The sequence below is a fragment of the Mesoplodon mirus genome (assembly GCF_964341445.2).
Source record: "Mesoplodon mirus genome assembly, chromosome: 7".
NCBI lineage: Eukaryota > Metazoa > Chordata > Mammalia > Artiodactyla > Ziphiidae > Mesoplodon > Mesoplodon mirus.
This window is the reverse complement of record NC_138983.1, coordinates 17,349,077-17,366,933: the sequence shown is the minus strand read 5'-3', so window position 1 is coordinate 17,366,933 and position 17,857 is coordinate 17,349,077. Positions and strand designations below refer to the sequence as shown.

General features: G+C 35.9%; 1 protein-coding gene across 3 annotated transcripts in view; it reads left to right on the top strand.

Moving 5' to 3' along the window:
* TTC17 (tetratricopeptide repeat domain 17) overlaps window positions 1-17,857 on the top strand; it is a 148,281-nt gene that overhangs the window by 49,504 nt on the left and 80,920 nt on the right. For 2 of the 3 annotated variants that reach the window (XM_082629088.1, XM_082629086.1), the window contains exons 6-15: window positions 1,734-1,843; window positions 2,421-2,565; window positions 3,005-3,144; window positions 4,583-4,743; window positions 6,222-6,334; window positions 10,434-10,580; window positions 11,922-12,037; window positions 12,194-12,359; window positions 13,527-13,604; window positions 13,741-13,965. In XM_082629088.1, the coding sequence (XP_082485214.1) occupies window positions 1,734-1,843; window positions 2,421-2,565; window positions 3,005-3,144; window positions 4,583-4,743; window positions 6,222-6,334; window positions 10,434-10,580; window positions 11,922-12,037; window positions 12,194-12,359; window positions 13,527-13,604; window positions 13,741-13,965 (1,401 nt within the window). The remainder of the gene's footprint in view (window positions 1-1,733; window positions 1,844-2,420; window positions 2,566-3,004; window positions 3,145-4,582; window positions 4,744-6,221; window positions 6,335-10,433; window positions 10,581-11,921; window positions 12,038-12,193; window positions 12,360-13,526; window positions 13,605-13,740; window positions 13,966-17,857) is intronic. The other variant, XM_082629087.1, reaches the window with a different exon arrangement.

Below are 17,857 nucleotides of genomic sequence, written 5' to 3'. Positions count from 1 at the left end.
TGAAAGAATATAGTATTCCGTAACCAACTACACTTAGTGCTAAAACCTTTCGTTGCAACACTCAAGAATCATATTTTTTCCTTGAAGATAGAATACTTAAGGATGATTAATAAAGAATTATACTAGTTTTAATCTTTTTTTCTTAATATTTATTTATTTGGTTGTGCCAGGTCCTAGTTGCAGCAGGTGGGCTCCTTAGTTGCAGCCCCGGGGCTCCTTAGTTGTGGCCCCAGGGCTCCTTAATTGTGGCATACAAAGTCTTAGTTGGGGCATGCATGTGGGATCTAGTTCTCTGACCAGGGATTGAACCCAGGCACCCTGCATTGGTAACTCTGTGTCTTATCCACTGCACCACCAAGGAAGTCCCATATTAGTTTTAGTCTTAAAGGTAAATTTTTAAAATAAAATAATTGGTCCTTGTAAAAAAAAAAAGCTATATAAAAATTTAGAAAAAGGGAAATTAAAGATTATAATTTAAAAAGTCAGAGATAATTGCTGTTTTATGATATATTTTTGGAGTTTTATTTTTACATATCTTTATAGTTAAAACTTTATTCTCATAGGATAAATTTTTTAGGGAAATATTGGGATGAAAGGATAATCACATTTTTAAGGGTTTTCAAATACATATTGTCAAATTGTCCCCCAGCGATGCTGTACTAACCTAATATTTCTACACTTAATATCTGAAGTTAGTATACACTGTAGCCAATAGTGAATAGTGGCATTCTTTCTTATCTTTGCCGATTTTTAAAAGGAAAACTTGTAGCTCTTTAATTCTTTTGTTGTTGTTGTTAAGTTTTATATGTTTTCACCTGCTAAGTAGTAATTGTTTCATATTTTTGAATTGTCCATGTTTTTGGCCCTTGTTCTTTTGGTTTTTTGTTTCTCTGTCTAGATTTTTTTTGAGGTAGCTACACATTAATGATATTAAGTGTTGGCTGTCATTTGTTTTTCCCATTTTATCTTAAACTTTATGACTTTTTTTCCATGCTGAATTTGATACTTCTTTCTTGGGTTTAAACTTACTTACATTGAGTTTTCGACATGATTCAGTTTAGTCTTATGACCTCTATGTGGTTGAAATTTAGTGTACGTTAGGGGACAAAAAATCCAAGCCACAAAAGGGGAAAACCTATCTGAACTTCTGTTTAATTTGACTAAATAATGCACTTATGACTACATACTAAAGACTTACTTTTTAGCAGTGTAAAGGTCTGAATTAGTTTCTGAACACACATGAGGAAATGACAAAAATTTACCTTTCACAAAAGCATAAGCCTTTCATTTGTTTACATACATACCTTCATTCAGATGTTAAATAAATAGGAAACTTTGCAATATGTTAATTTTAGGAATTTCATGTTAGAACAACTAGCATTTCTAAGTAGGTTAGATCCTGACTTCTAAAGTCCTGAAACAGGGCCCAAGTTGTGACCACTTGGTGGGATTTTTCGGCTTTATTTCCCCTTTGGAAGATAGCCTGGTGTTGGACAGTCTCTCTGTTTAGATCACACCTTAATACACCTGATCAACTAATGATCAGAATGCTCTCTTGACAGGGATAGTTTATTTGTACTTTGTCCTCTGCTTTTTCGCTACTGTAATAAGTCTTGATTTTCTTCATCAGTTTCAGACCAGACAGAGTGTAAAGGTGCTCATTTTGAACATTCTGAATTGAAGAAACTATCTTTAGTTATATTTGGTTGTCATTTTATTTGTTTAATTTCTAGAACTCTTCCTCGTGGGTACTATATAACATGGCTTCATTTTACTGGAGAATAAAGAATGAGCCTTATCAAGTAGTGGAATGTGCCATGCGAGCACTTCACTTCTCATCCAGGTAGGATTCCTCCCCTTCTGGACCTCCTGATTTTCCATGTAACTCAGGACTGTTAAAATACATAAAAAACAAGAAGAAGAAGCATTGTGTTGTACTTACATTCTCCTCCATCCCTGTTGCAATTAGTCCCATCACAAAAATGTTAGATGTCAAAGAGTTCAAAGTGATAATGGCATAACATGCTTCTGATTTCTGTTAAGGAAAAATATATAATGTAGATGCCCTCTGATTCACTTGAGACTTGAAACTAAGGAAATTGGTTGGAGGAACTATCATAAATTAAATTATTCTCAAAGCAAATATAAGCCCTAAATACATTTTAAAAGCATAAAATCTCTGCCAGACCTTATTTTTGTGGCAAAATTTGTAGTTATCAGATTGAGTAAGCACCATCAATTATGTAAAATTAAACATTAGGATTTTCTTAAATTATTTTCCCCATCTGTAAGTAAACTCAAAGTTATTTTCCTAAGCTCAATAACTTTGAATGTAATTTGCCCTTGTCAGGTAGTTATAGGCAATTGTAGCGCACATGCTTCTTTCCTGACATCTAATTACATCTTTCCTTCTCTTTTAGGCACAATAAGGACATTGCCCTGGTCAACTTGGCGAATGTTCTGCACAGAGCACACTTCTCTGCTGATGCTGCTGTCGTGGTCCATGCAGCTTTGGATGACAGTGACTTCTTCACTAGCTATTACACTTTAGGAAATATATATGCAGTAAATACAACTTTTTTTTACATGAACCAATCCAGTTGCTGTTTTCTTTCTTTCTTTTTTTCCAATAAAAAATACCCTTTTCCCTTCTTTTGGTCCGAACAAGGGGATAGAAATGAAGAAATTAAGGGAAAAAAAAACTTCATAGCAATAATGAATCTCAAGTGTTTTAGCCTGTTCACAAAAAAGAAAGTAATTAAATTGATATGAATATTATATTCCTTTAGCGTACTCTTCTTAAAATAGCAGTACTTCCATTTGAACCATCCTATATAGCATTGCTTCATGTTATGGAGATTTGACTACTGAGCGAAATAATATTCACTGTATGAGATGTAGTGTGATCTCATAAATCATAAGGGGATTTGGATGGATACAATCAGGCTAACATGTTTCCCCCCTGTGTTTGTGTATGTGTGTGTGTTTGTTTTTGTCTCTTCAGATGCTTGGGGAGTATAACCACTCAGTGCTCTGTTATGACCATGCTTTACAGGCTAAACCTGGGTTTGAGCAAGCTATAAAGAGGAAGCATGCTGTCCTGTGTCAGCAAAAACTCGAGCAGAAATTGGAAGCTCAACATAGGTAACTAGGAGAAAAAATTACTGAATCACCAACACTGTAGAACTTGTGTAGTTCTTGTTAGACTTGTGTAGGGTGATATCAGTATTAATTTGTTCATTAGAATTAAGAAAAACACTTTTTCACTAATGCTAGTCCTGTCCTTTTTCTCCAATCAGGAGGTTTAACACAAGTCAGTGGTTGTATAAAGGATTCCAGGAACTAGAGAATATTTACAGTAAATGCCGTCATCTAAATCTTAACAATATTGACAATCAATTACTTGTATGAAGTCAGATGGAGGATGGGGTGCTGCCAGATGCTGAGTAATTCTATCGATTACATTTTTATTTCCGTAGAATACACTGTCAGTAAAATCACTTGCGATTTGAGCTTTCTCTCCTTTGATTTCTAAGGTTGGGCAATTGTTATGTTGGTTAAGTGATGTTGAGAGAGATTATTTGGCCCACATTTTAATCAGATTTGTGTAAGTTGTACAGTAATGGAATTCTGTTGTACTTGGTCCTTGTAGTATACTTAAAAAATATCCTGTATTTAATTCTATAAATAATAGGGCCAGTAAAGGAACTTGACATAACTCAGAAGTGAATTGTTCATCTCTTATAGAATTAGCCTTAATGTTTTGAGTGTACTTTGATTATTATAGAATTAAGTGGAGATTTGGATTTCATTAAACTTTTGCCTATTTTCCAATCTGTTTAAAAGCCTAATGTAGTAAAAAGGAAAGAATGACAGCTTGTTTATGCCTGGCTTTGTTATACCTGATCAGAACTTGCCCTGGCTGAGTTTCTTCCAATATTATGCTCTTCTTATACAATCTGTGCAGCTATTAAATCTCCATATGTTAACAGTGTAATAGGCAATAAGATTTTTGTGACTAAATATAATCAAGCAGCTGATTTATTGATACCAGGTGGTAGGGAATATTCCTTTATAAGCAGTTTCTGTGGTTTTTTTCCCCAAATCTGTAAACCAAGAAGCTAGAGTGCAAGAGCAAGGCATTGTGGCCTCTTCTCTTAACCTTGTCTTTAGGTAGAATCAAAGGAAAAGGTGAAAAGGAAGATTCTAGAAAGGCTTTGAATGTCCATGGAACTGACAGTCTTTGTGGAGGGAAATAGACTTGTTAAATGTATAAAGCTTTATAGTATTATTTATTGCTATGTATCTTTTCTGGCACCTGAAGAGTCTAACACACCATTTAATGTCATTAATTGTGTTTATGGGAAGAATTTCACATCCATCTTTTTTCCCCAAAATTTTAATAAAACAATAGTATTTATTTAGGCCCATTGTTCTTGAACTTGGGATACAATGATTGTATGTTAAAAGTCAAAATCTAACAATTTTTGCTGAGAACCAGAAAATCTATGTATTTAAGTGGGTTTAAAAATACATAATTTTAAAGCTCTGTACCTTTTTCCTGTTATTAAAAAATGTTAAGATCTCTCCAGCGAACACTGAATGAGTTGAAAGAATATCAAAAGCAACATGACCACTACCTGAGACAGCAGGAGATCCTAGAAAAACATAAGCTGATTCAGGAAGAGCAAATCTTAAGAAATATCATCCATGAGACACAGATGGCAAAAGAGGCACAATTAGGTAAGTACTGATTCCAAGCAATTAAAGACAGGTTAGGAAATTCACTTCTAGTGTGCTTTACTTTCATAACCTTCATGTAGCCATAAAGCAGTATAAAATTGTGCTTATGACTTCTCTCAGTCTTAAAATGAAATCGTTACTATGGGTATACCAGCAGGCCTGAGGAGCTGGTTTGACCCTTCTAACTTTTTTTTAGTAAAAAGTAAAAACCAAATTTTTAAACTAGAAACCAAATTTTAAAGTAAAAACCAAATCTTTTGTATCCTCAGAGTCTTAACAGTTTGTTTGCCCTCTATGGCCTACATTGATGCTTCTCTAACTTTGGTATGCATATCAATCTCTTGGCGGTCTTGTTAAAATGCAGATTCTGATTCAGTAGGTCTGGGTTGGGGCCTGAGATTCTGTTATTCTAACAAGCTCCTATTTGATGCCTGTTGTTGCTAGTCTGAAAACACACTGTAACATGGCCCTACACCAATTTAACGCAAGCTAGACACACCCTAGAATCAAAACATCCACACTTTTCATCCAACAGTGGCAATAAGGCTAAATGTTCTCCTCTTTTTTTTGCCCCATTAAAAACAAATGTTTTATTTTAGAAGTAAGATTTTAGACTAGGCTTTGTCTCAAATAGGAAAGTAATCAGTGGAATACTTTTGAGGGTTCTGAAATCCTCCCCCAAATTATACACATTACTGTGTATATGCACATTTTTTTTTCTGGTAAGACGGTATGTAGCTCTTATTCAATCTTTTACAGTCTGTGACCCCAAAGTAGAACCACTGGTCTAAAGGAACTTGGGTTGACAGGATATCAGTGATTTGACTGTATCCAGAATGTTTCATTTCTGATGAAACCCTGTGGGAGCAGATATGACAACTTGACACCAAAGAATAAATGAATAGAATCCCTTATATTACATCCTTCTCCCTTGATAAGTATATTGGTCTGTACAGCCTCTTGATCTTTGACCCTTAGCTGTGAACGTTTACAGTCCATTTCACAATCCACCTGACAAGTTTTCTTTGCTATTTTGAGTATAAAGAGTATGTTCAGTCCTTGGGATTATTTACTGCTCAATCAGTACTGAAATGCAACCAGAGCGCTTATATATATATATATTTATATATTTGAAAAAGAGTTATGAAGTATATGAAGCAAATTCTCTCCAGAGAGATGGGCAAAGTCTTAAAACAATTTAATCAATAGATTTTACAGTCATAGAATGCAATTGCCAGAAGGAACCTCAGTGATTATTTAGTGGAGCCCATTTGTTTTATAGGTGGAGAAACAGGCTTCTTTAGAATGATTTAATTTAATTAACCATTAATGAAATTTCCCCTGGATAAGTACCCCCTCTGTAAGTACTCTGCCAGGCTCTGAAGAGTACAGGGTTGATACTACATGACGTAGACTAAGAAAATCATGTTGGCATTGCTGATCTTTTTCATCAATTTAAATTTCCTTTCTTATTCCAGGAAATCATCAGATATGCCGTCTGGTCAACCAGCAGCATAGTTTACACTGCCAGTGGGACCAACCTGTGCGCTACCATCGTGGTGATATCTTTGAAAATGTGGACTATGTTCAGGTCTTTTTCTTAGTCTCTCCTAGTTCTTATAAACTTTCACATATCTAAGAGTAATATCACTTTTCCCCCCTTAATTCCTTATATAATTGATCTCTAAAATGTGTGACCATCATTTAAGGTTTTGAGTATCTGTTGTGTTTATGAAGTCAGATTTTACAGAGTACTCAGTTACTCCATGAATGACATTTTTGTTTCCCAAAGTACTGGCTGTATTCTCTTTTCATATGTTTTTAGTTCTTTTCTTCTTTACCAAGAGAGCTAGAATTGGTCTGTGACTCGAAGCCTTTACCCCCCGCCCTTTTAATTTACTTTAGTAAGACCTGTAATTTAAAATTTGGGAAAGAGTAGCCATGCTCTTTCCTGAAGTCATCAGTGCAGTTATGTTGCTTCAACCAAAAACATCATCAAAATGATCATCTACAAAAAACGTTTATTAAGCGCATTGCTGTGTGCATGTTTTTCTTTCTTTCTGTCTCTGTATATGTCCACACAGGTAGATACACATATACAAACAGTCATACACATACATAAAATCCTAGCCTATCTAGTTGGGAAGAAATAATACACAAATATAAGGATACCAGATAGCATGTAACTGATGCTGATATAGACCATAAACACAATCAGAGTCCAACTTTCATCCAAAAGGATACTGGAAATAAAATAACATTTATCCTATCCTATAGAAAACCCATCATGTTCCTTAATCATAGATACAGAAGTTTCTAGCAATAAACAGTTAAAATAAGAGATCAGGACAGCTTCTATAGGAAGACAAACCATGGAAAATAAGAACTCTTTAATTTGGAAGAACCCAGACTACATTGGAAACAGTAAGAAATAAAAATTAAGAGGCCATTTAGGAGGAGAAGTAGTAATAGAGACCATAAGCTTCCTATGATTTTTGTGAGCCAGCTCCTAGCAATATCCCATGTTTGGTTTTCAAGAGTAGTAAAGAAAGAACAGACTTACACCCTCTGGGACTCTAGCTCGCTGTCTTAAATCCAAGCATTTTAAGGGGAGAAAGGGAATATTTAGAAATGAAATATACCAAAACCCAGTGTAACTTTTAGATATCATAATGGTCACAAGACAGACCATTTGGAAGACTGCCATGTGCGAGTGTAGCTTCCAACATTATATATCCATAAACTTCATCACCGCTATATAGTAAAAGAATCTGTTCCTGTTCATAAAGACATAGAGCTACAAATTCATCATATTCATTCCTTTTTCTCATCTCTTTCCTACTCCACCCCATCTTAGTCCCATTCTCTTATCTAACAAGGTTTCAGAAATACACAGGAACTATGGTATCTTGTGAGAATATCAAATATTGTTGTACCTTGGTTTGGAGGTAGGCTATACATACATATTTTTTAACATCTTTGTTGGAGTATAATTGCTTTACAATGTTGTGTTAGTTTCTGCTGTATAACAAAGTGAATCAGCTATATGTATACATATGTCCCCATATCCCCTCCCTCTTACATCTCCCTCCCACCCTGCCTATCCCCCCACTCTAGGAGGTCACAAAGCACTGAGCTGATCTCCTTGTGCAATGCAGCTGCTTCCCACTAGCTAGCTATTTTACATTTGGTAGTGTATATATGTCTGTGCTACTCTTTCACTTTTTTCCAGCTTACCCTTCCCCGCACCCCATGTCCTCAAGTCCATTCTCTATGTTTGCGTCTTTATTCCTGTCCTGCCCCTAGGTTCATCAGAACCTTTTTTTTTTTTTTTGATTCCATATATATGTGTTAGCATACGGTATTTGTTTTTCTCTTTCTGACTTACTTCACTCTGTATGACAGACTCTAAATCCATCTACCTCACTGCAAATAACTCAGTTTCATTTCTTTTTATGGTTGAGTAATATTCCATTGAATATATGAGCCACATCTTCTTTATCCATTCATCTGTCGATGGACACTTGGGTTGCTTCCATGTCCTGGCTATTGTAAATAGTGCTGCAGTGAACATTGTGGTACATGACTCTTTTTGAATCATGGTTTTCTCAGGGTATATGCCCAGTGGTGGGATTGCTGGGTCATATGGTAGTTTTATTTTTAGTTTTCTAAGGAACCTCCATACTGTTCTCCATAGTGGTTGTATCAATTTACATTCCCACCAACAGTGCAAGAGGGTTCCCTTTTCTCCACACCCTCTCCAGCATTTATTGTTTCTAGATTTTTGATGATGGCCATTCTGACTGGTGTGAGGTGATACCTCATTGAGGTTTTGATTTGCATTGCTCTAATGATTAGTGATGTGGAGCATCCTTTCACATGTTTGTTGGCAATCTGTATGTCTTCTTTGGAGAAATGTCTATTTAGGTCTTCTGCCCATTTTTGGATTGGGCTGTTTGTTTTTTTGATATTGAGCTGCATGTGCTGCTTATATATTTTGGAGATTAATCCTTTGTCATTTGCTTCGTTTGCAAATATTTTCTCCCATTCTGGGGGTTGCCTTTTCATTTTGTTTATGGTTTCCTTTGCTGTGCAAAACCTTTTTAAGTTCCATTAGGTCCATTTGTTTATTTTTGTTTTTATTTCCGTTTCTCTAGGAGGTGGGTCAAAAAAGATCTTTCTGTGATTTATGTCAGAGTGTTCCACCTATGTTTTCCTCTAAGAGTTTTATAGTGTCTGGCCTTACATTTAGGTCTTTAATCCATTTTGAGTTTATTTTTGTGTATGTGTTAGGAAGTGTTCTAATTTCATTCTTTTACATGTAGCTGTCCGGTTTTTCCAGCACCGTTTACTGAAGAGGCTGTCTTTTCTCCATTGTATATTCTTGCCTCCTTTATCAAAGATAAGGTGACAATATGTGTGCGGTTTATCTCTGGGCTTTCTATCCTGTTCCATGACCTATAGTTCTGTTTTTGGGCCAGCACCATATTGTCTTTATTACTGTAGCTTTGTAGTATAGTCTGTAGTCAGGGAACCTGATTCCTCCAGCTCTGTTTTTCTTTCTCAATATTGCTTTGGCTATTCCAGGTCTTTTGTGTTTCCATACAAATTGTAAAATTTTCTGTTCTAATTCTGTGAAAAATGCCATTGGTAGTTTGATAGGTATCGCATTGAATCTGTAGATTGCTTTGGGTAGTATAGTCATTTTCACAGTGTTGAGTCTTCCAATCAAGAACATGGTATATCTCTTCATCTGTTTGTATCGTCTTTAATTTCTTTCATCAGTGTCTTATAGTTTTCTGCATACAGGTCTTTTGTCTCCTTAGGTAGATTTATTCCTAGGTATTTTATTCTTTTTTGTTGTAATGGTAAATGAGAGTGTTTCCTTAATTTTTCAGATTTTTCATCATTAGTGTATAGGAATGCCAGAGATTTCTGTGCATTAATTTTGTATCCTGCTACTTTACCAAATTCATTGATTAGCTCTAGTAGTTTTCTGGTAGCATCTTTAGGATTCTCTATGTATATAGTATCATGTCATCTGCAAACACTGACAGTTTTACTTCTTTTCCAATTTGTATTCCTTTTATTTCTTTTTCTTCTCTGATTGCTATGGCTAAAACTTCCAAAACTATGTTGAATAATAGTTCAACAATAGTGAGAGTGGGCAACCTTGTCTTGTTCCTGATCTTAGAGGAAATCGTTTTAGTTTTTCACCATTGAAGGCTATACATATTAGAAATTGACTGTCCAGTGGTTTTTAATGCCTAAATGATAGCTATATTAAACTTTTAAGAACGCTTAAGCACACTAATTTTATAGAATAGTGATCATTTTTAGTCTAGTTAGGGGAGAGGAATAATGAATCAAACATCTAAATCAGCTAATCATTATACCTAAAAGAGACTAAATCATAGAAAGGAAGTAGTGGGACAGGAAAACAACCCACAGTAGTTTCCTCACACATCAATGGCATAATTGATTGAAAGTTGCTAGCTATGCATTATCTGTGAGAGAATACTGTTGGGGCATAGTTCTGAAAATTAAAGATCTTATTGCCTTTTAACTGACCTACTTTGTGATTTCCTTCTGATTTTGAGTATTCATTAACATTTTTGGCTTGAGTTAAATCTTATTCACAACTCCTTTTCTGCTTTCAATTTGATTGAACTTTTCTTTTCATTTTCTAGTTTGGTGAGGATTCATCAACCTCCAGTATGATGTCTGTGAACTTTGATGTTCAAGCAAATCAGAGTGATACCAGTGATTTGGTCAAGTCGTCTCCCATAGCCCATTCTGTTCTCTGGATCTGGGGCAGGGACTCTGATGCATATAGGGTAAGTTAGTAGAGGATCATGAAGGGGTTTTCTCTAACAGACAAGATTTCTTAAAGCAGTGTCCCTCAATCCCACTGATTAATATGGCCCCAGTCACTGTTCAGCTTAGTTCAGCAAGCATTTGTTAAGCGTATATTAAATGGAAGGCATTCTGCTAGGTGGTAAGACACAGTGTCTGTCTTGAGTTCTTGGCAGTCAAGTGGGGCAGATGGACACCCTGATTTCAGTTCAAAGCTCTGAGTATAATCACCAACCCTCACAAGTTTCTAAACTTGACCTAAGTGCATGCTTGTATGTACTTCACTTATTTAATCAGAATTCTTTTATTGAGCTTCCAACTGTATACCAGGCTGATACTGTGAATATAGTACACAAGTTCCTTGCTCTGCTGGAGCTCACATTCTAGCAGAAGATACAGATAATAAGCAAGTAAATAAATACGTATTTCTAACCTACCTAAGAAATAATTGTATGTTAGCCAATGGGGATACCGACATATGAAGACAGAAACCATGTATTTTTTATTCAATATTAAATTTTCAGAATTGTGTTTTTATTCTAACAGAATTAATACAGCCACTTATTATTTAATTATGTCTAATATAAATTCCCAAGTTTGAAAGCTTCAGGCTATAAGTTTAATAAACCTCTGGTGCGTGTTATTTATATTTAGGAAGATGAAATTTTACAAATAAAATAATAATTGTTAAACTTCAGCATTGGCAAAGAAGAGTCTTAGTTAAGGGAAAAATACTTTTCTGTGCCAGTTTTTTAAGTGTATGTATGCTTCCAGGTACAAGTCACAAACTCCACCTCAAATTGACTTAAACGAAAGAAAATTCACCTCATATAGGAAATCCAAAGATAGAGCAAACTTTGGCTTTGGTTGATTCAGTGGCCCAGTGACCTATTTCTTTCCTTTTCTTTAATTTGCCATCCACTGTATTGGTTCCATCCTAAAGCCTGTCTTTCTCATGGTACTGAGGCGACAGCTAGCAGTAGCTGGAGCAACATTGGTTTTGCTCCTGTGGGGTGTAAGAGACTAAGACTGGCTTTTCTTTCTTGGAAGCCCCAGGCAGACCTCTCCTTGTGTCTTACTGGCTCAGCTGAGTTAGGCCTGCCCAACCCTGAACCAGTCTGTGGTAAAGCAGGTAGAATTACTGACTTAGACTAATAATCTTCAGTAGAAAGAATATTATAGAGTCTACCACAGTGTCTGTATCTTAAAATACTAAACTGTTTTTCGGTTATCCTAGTATATTTATGTTCTTTTAAAAGTTCATTTAGCATATTGAAGTATTGAATCTGAAGAAATTTATGAGAAACTTTCTTTTTTATTAGGACAAACAGCATATTCTGTGGCCTAAAAGAGCAGATTGTGCAGAAAGCTATCCTAGAGTCCCTGTTGGCGGGGAATTGCCAACGTATTTTCTGCCTCCGGAAAACAAAGGACTCAGGCAAGTGCTGATGGATTTGGAAAAGCACTTGATTCTGCATGATTATCATCTGGCGGTTCTTTGAGAGCACCAGCCTTGGACTTGAAAGGTTAAGTCTTTATTTTGAAGTCACCCAAACTTTGAAAATATGAATTTTGTTCCTTTTTCTTGTGCCAGGATCCACGAACTGAACAGTGATGATTATTCTTCAGAAGAAGAGGCCCAAACCCCTGACTGTTCCATAACTGACATCAGAAAAAGCCAGACTCTGTCCTACTTAGTCAAAGAATTAGAGGTCCGCATGGATCTGAAAGCCAAAATGCCAGATGACCATGCACGAAAAGTAAGGCTCACTTAGGCTGGTGTTTATTGCCGTCCATTCTGGTTGACTTCACAAGCCTCATAGGTGGAGCAAAAATTTGATAGAAGGCAGTTGTTGAGCTTTAAGTTTATAAAACTGAAAGATAGAGTTAAAGATTTGGTGAAATAATTAAGAAGTCAGTCATGCTGTTGAAGGAATGCTAGCAAAGTGTTCCCCAGGGTTGCTGTATACATAGACCACCTAAGCAGTGTTCCTCTAAGAGGGCTGCAAAGATGAGTAACACAGAACTCTGTTTACCTAGTGGAGGCCATTCTGACCACTGCAGTTTAGCTTTACATTCTCCAAGCTTCCAGAAGTTTGTATAAATTGAAAACTTGAGGATTCTCTTTCCTTGGCCTGATCAACCCACTTTGCGCTCATATGAGGTCCTTAGGAATTTGTATGAATTTCATAACTACTTTGCAAACATTATAAGTATGTTCTGTTATGCTGTTTTCTTTAGTTCCTATTAGCTATGTATAACTAGGAATGTTTTATTACTGAATATAAATCCTATATTAGATACCATTCCATAAATACAAATGAAAAAATTTACTTTTTACAGAGAAAACAGACCATCACCATGACCGTTTTTTAATTTAATTTTAAAACTATGAGCAGTTACTACTTACATTCAGCATTTACTGAGGCAAAAAACATTATGTTCCAGGCACAGAGTGGAGTGCTAGGAATACAAAGATAAATAGACCATGATCCCTAACTTAGAGTTGCTCACAGTTATATAAATGCTGCAGGAATATAAAGTAGATTAATTGAGGATCTGGTGCTTTTCCAGCTAGGAAGGATAGCAGATTTTAGTTGCATCAGGTGTTGCAGGCTTTGCTTTCTGAATAATTTCTTATTTGGTTCTGGACACTTAGGTTGACTTGAATGGGGAAATGATAGATCACCTTAATATGTATGTGGTGTATATGTCTTTTAACTTTTTTTAATTAAAGGAAACTAAGGCATACGTGAGCAGGGTAGCACCTGTTGTAATGTCAAGGACTGCATGTTATGTATATAATTATAAATATCTATTCAAATTAGCTGTTCCTGAGGAGCTCAAGACTGTTGTCTATAGAAATTCTTTTCAAATGTCTTCCCTGTTATTTTCAGTTGATTCAATCTTCCTTTTGATGTTTTCAGATTTTGCTTTCCCGTATTAATAACTATACTATCCCAGAAGAAGAAATTGGGTCTTTTTTATTTCATGCTATTAACAAGGTGAGTTGCCTACTTCAGATATCTGAAATTTAAATGCTTAGTAATTGTAATTAAAAGTTAAAGTGCATGTATTAAAAATCCTTTTTAGAATGAGTACTGTATTCTTGTATTAACTGAAGTATTTGGGGTTTTTCAGCCCAATGCTCCTGTCTGGCTGATACTCAATGAAGCTGGACTCTACTGGAGAGCAGTAGGAAATAGCACCTTTGCTATTGCTTGTCTTCAGAGGGCTTTGAATTTGGCTCCCCTTCAATACCAGGATGTTCCTCTTGTGAACTTGGCCAACCTTTTGATTCACTATGGCCTTCATCTTGATGCCACTAAACTGCTGCTTCAAGCTTTGGCCATCAATAGCTCTGAGGTGAGGTTTTATGTTTCTTTGTAGCAATATATACTAAGTAGTGATAACTCAAATTCAGAGTATAATATGTGTTTTTATAGAGAGGGCATAAAAAAAAACTCATTTTATTTTTTAGTAGAATTTGCATATTGTAAGAGGGCTTTATTTTTGATGTGTTCATCTCTTTATTTTAAATGAATGAAGTTTATAAATTATAGTTATTTTTTTAGAAACATACATTTACATAAGAATGACACAGCTGCTAAAAATATACTGCCACATTTTTATGTCTGAAACATCTGCTTCTCACTTTATCCTACTCATTACAGCATGCACATTGCATAATGTTATACTGTTTTACAGCTTTAATTTATAGATACCTTTATACCAACCAAACCAGAGCACAGTTTAAAGGTTGTTTTGATAAGGATAGATAAGTAGGTTGATATTCATGCCCTGAATCTCCCACATGCAGTCCATGGAGTTGTGTCACTGCTTTGTAGTTAAATAGTTTATTTCATTGTTTCTAAAATACCACTTACTTTTTTTTCATATTTTAACATCTCTGAAATAAGGATGCATGTTATAATTGATGACATCTTAGGTTTGATGAATGCAGTTATAATAAATATACAGTTAAATTGCTTTTATACTTAGTGTCTAAATGTTACTCAGTTTTATGTGCAAAGAAAGTTTTAGAAGAAGTGTGCATGAATGGCTTAGGTTTATTCGAGGTGTCCCAAAACTGATTTTTTCAGTATTAGAAGAGAATGTTGCCTGTTAAGAGTTTCCTTTGAAATACACAAATTCACAACTGGATTTTAAGTAAAAGTTTATAATCACTGTTATACAACAGGCCAAGTTGCCAGAGAAGTACATCAAATATTAATCAAACGTTTACTATGTGCCAGGTGTGGCTATAGTAGAACAGATGGTCTATATGAGATGTGATAAAGTGAACACCCAAATGGAAGGTTCAGCACAGCTGTATTCCCTTGATACTTCTCATGGTTCACTTTTTTCTGCCACCAGCCAAGGCAATTAGGCAGTTTTCTTCTTAAAAAAAAAAAAAAAAAGAGCTCCTTTAGAGATTAGCTGCCTTTTCATATTTGAAAATTATACTAAAATTTTAGCTAAATACTGTGGTACTGCAACAAGAATAAAAATATAAATCAGGGTAGATACCCCAAAATACACCTTAATCAGACCCTACCCCTAGCTGTCAACATTTGGAAATATTTCCTTATAAGCTTTCCTTCTATGTAAATATTTCATAGTGTTGCAACTTTACTGGTGATCTTTAAAACTTATTATATAAAAAAGTTTATTACTACCTAGTTTTTATAGCCATCAATTTAAATGGTTGTATAAAGGTTGGATGAATTGATATGTTAGAACTTACTCCTCTGTTGCTGGATGTTTAGGTTGCTAATATCAGTAATGATTTTCTGGATAAGACCTTTTCTGTTTTCCAGATAATTTTCTTCGGAAAGACTGCTAGTAGCAGTGGAATTACTAAGTCAATAAGTGAATGAATATTTTGATGGCTTTGATACAAAATACCAAACAATCCACAAAAAGATTTGGGCCAATATATATTGCCATAATCAAGATCTATAAATATTCATTTTGCATGTATTGTCACCAGAATCAGTTGAAGTAACTGCTTTTATTGATTGTTTACTAGAGCCAGGCATCATACTAAGCACTTTACATGCAATAACTCATTTAATCCTCAAAACAACCCTATGAGATAAGTTTTACCCATTTGATAGAAAAAGAAAGCCAAAGGGATTTACAGAAAGTCATAGAGCTTGGATTTGAACTCAGGGAGAGTGGCCATTAGAGTTCACACTTTTATAGTCAAGTCACACTGCTTCTGTATTAACGTTTGTAAAACAGATTTACTTTAAAAAATTTCATTTCTCTGTGGTAACATAAATTTCTTTATCTTATTTTAAGGATATTGTATTTTTTTAATGTTTATTTATTTATTTATTTGGCTACACCAGGTCTTAGTTGCGGCTCACAGGATCTTCACAGCATGTCGGATCTTTTTTTTTTTAGTTGCAGCATGCGGGATCTTTTTATTTTTTAGTTGGGGCATGTGGGATCTTTAGTTGCGGCATGCAGGCTCTTAGTTGCAGCATGTGGGATCTAGTTCCCTGACCAGGGATTGAACCCGGGCTTCCTGCATTGGAAGCTCAGAGCCTTAACCACTGGACCACCAGGGAAGTCCCTGTTTTATTGTTTATTGTTTGTTTGTTTGTGTTTCTGGCTGCATTGGGTCTTCATTGCTGTGCGCCGGCTTTCTCTAGTTGCAGGGAGCAGGGGCTACTCTTTGTTGCTGTGTGCGGGCTTCTCATTGCAGTGGCTTCTCTTGTTGCGGAGCACAGGCTGTAGGCGCACAGGCTTCAGTAGTTGCAGCATGTGGGCTCAGTAGTTGTGGCTTGCAGGCTCTGGAGCGCAGGCTCAGTAGTTGTGGCGTACGGGCTTAGTTGCTCCATGGCATGTGGGATCTTCCCAGGCCAGGGCTCAAACCCATGTCCCCTGCATTGGCAGGTGGATTCTTAACCACTGTGCCACCAGGAAAGTCCCCTATTTTATTGTATTTTTAAAGTAAAAGTTTATGTAGACATTTTGCTCATTTTGTTAGAATTTTTTTTTTAATTTTACATGAACTCTTTATACAATAAAGTCTTTAACTCCATCTGTCATATGTTAAAAATATTTTCTCTCTTTGCCTTTTTTATCTTAGCTTTTAAAACTTACCTTAATTTTCCATCTTTTCCCTTTTGATATCTATTGTTAGATTTAAGGTGTCCTCATAAGAAGTCTGAAAAAAAATAGTTCTATTTTGTTTTCTCTGGTTTGTCTTTAAATAGTTGACTCTCAGATATACAAAGGTCTTTTCCTATGCTGTTTTCTAGATGTTTTACAGTTTCAGGTTTCATATTTAGGCCTATGATCCATTTCAAGTTAAATTTTCTTTGCAGTGTGAGGTAGGGATCAAAGTTCATTCATCAAGTTCATATCCAAATGGATATCTGATTGTTCCAGGACCATATCTCAAAAACACTACACTTTCCTTATTGAGTCATTTATCACCTTTGCTCTGAACTCCAGACTCCTTTATCCAACAGCTTTCATGACACCTCCTCTTGAATGTCTAAAACACGGTCTAAAACTACAGGCCAAAACTAAGCTCCTTAACATTGTTCTAATTTGTTCTCAGTCTTCCCCATTTCAGGAAACAGTAAAGCCAGTATCTCAGGACAAAAACTTAGAGCCATCCTTCGTACCTTTCTCTTTCTCTCAGGGCAGATTCAATCTATTAACTAATCTTGCTGATTCTGTTTTTAAAATATACCCAGGCTTTCACTATTTACCATCATCTCCACTGCTATCTTATCCACACCATCATTGTCTTTTATCTAGATTATTTCAGTAGCCTTCTAACTAGCTTCTTGGCTTTCTGCCTTTGTCACCCTACACTCTATTCACAATAGAACAGTGAAATTCTTTTTCTTTTTTTTTTGCTGTACGCGGGCCTCTCACTGTTGTGGCCTCTCCCGTTGCGGAGCACAGGCCCCGGACGTGCAGGCTCAGCGGCCATGGCTCATGGGCCTAGCCGCTCCGCAGCATGTGGGATCTTCCCGGACCGGGGCACGAACCTGTGTCCCCTGCATCGGCAGGCAGACTCTCAACCACTGCGCCACCAGGGAAGTCCTGAAATTCTTATTAAAAGTCAGATGTTGTCAGGGACTTCCCTGTTGGTCCAGTGGTTAAGACTCCACACTTCCACTGCAGGGGGCACAGGTTCGATCCCTGGTTAGGGAACTAAGATCCCACGTGTCGTGCAGCACAGCCAAAAAAAAAAAAAGAAAGAAAGAAATTGCATTATGAATAAATA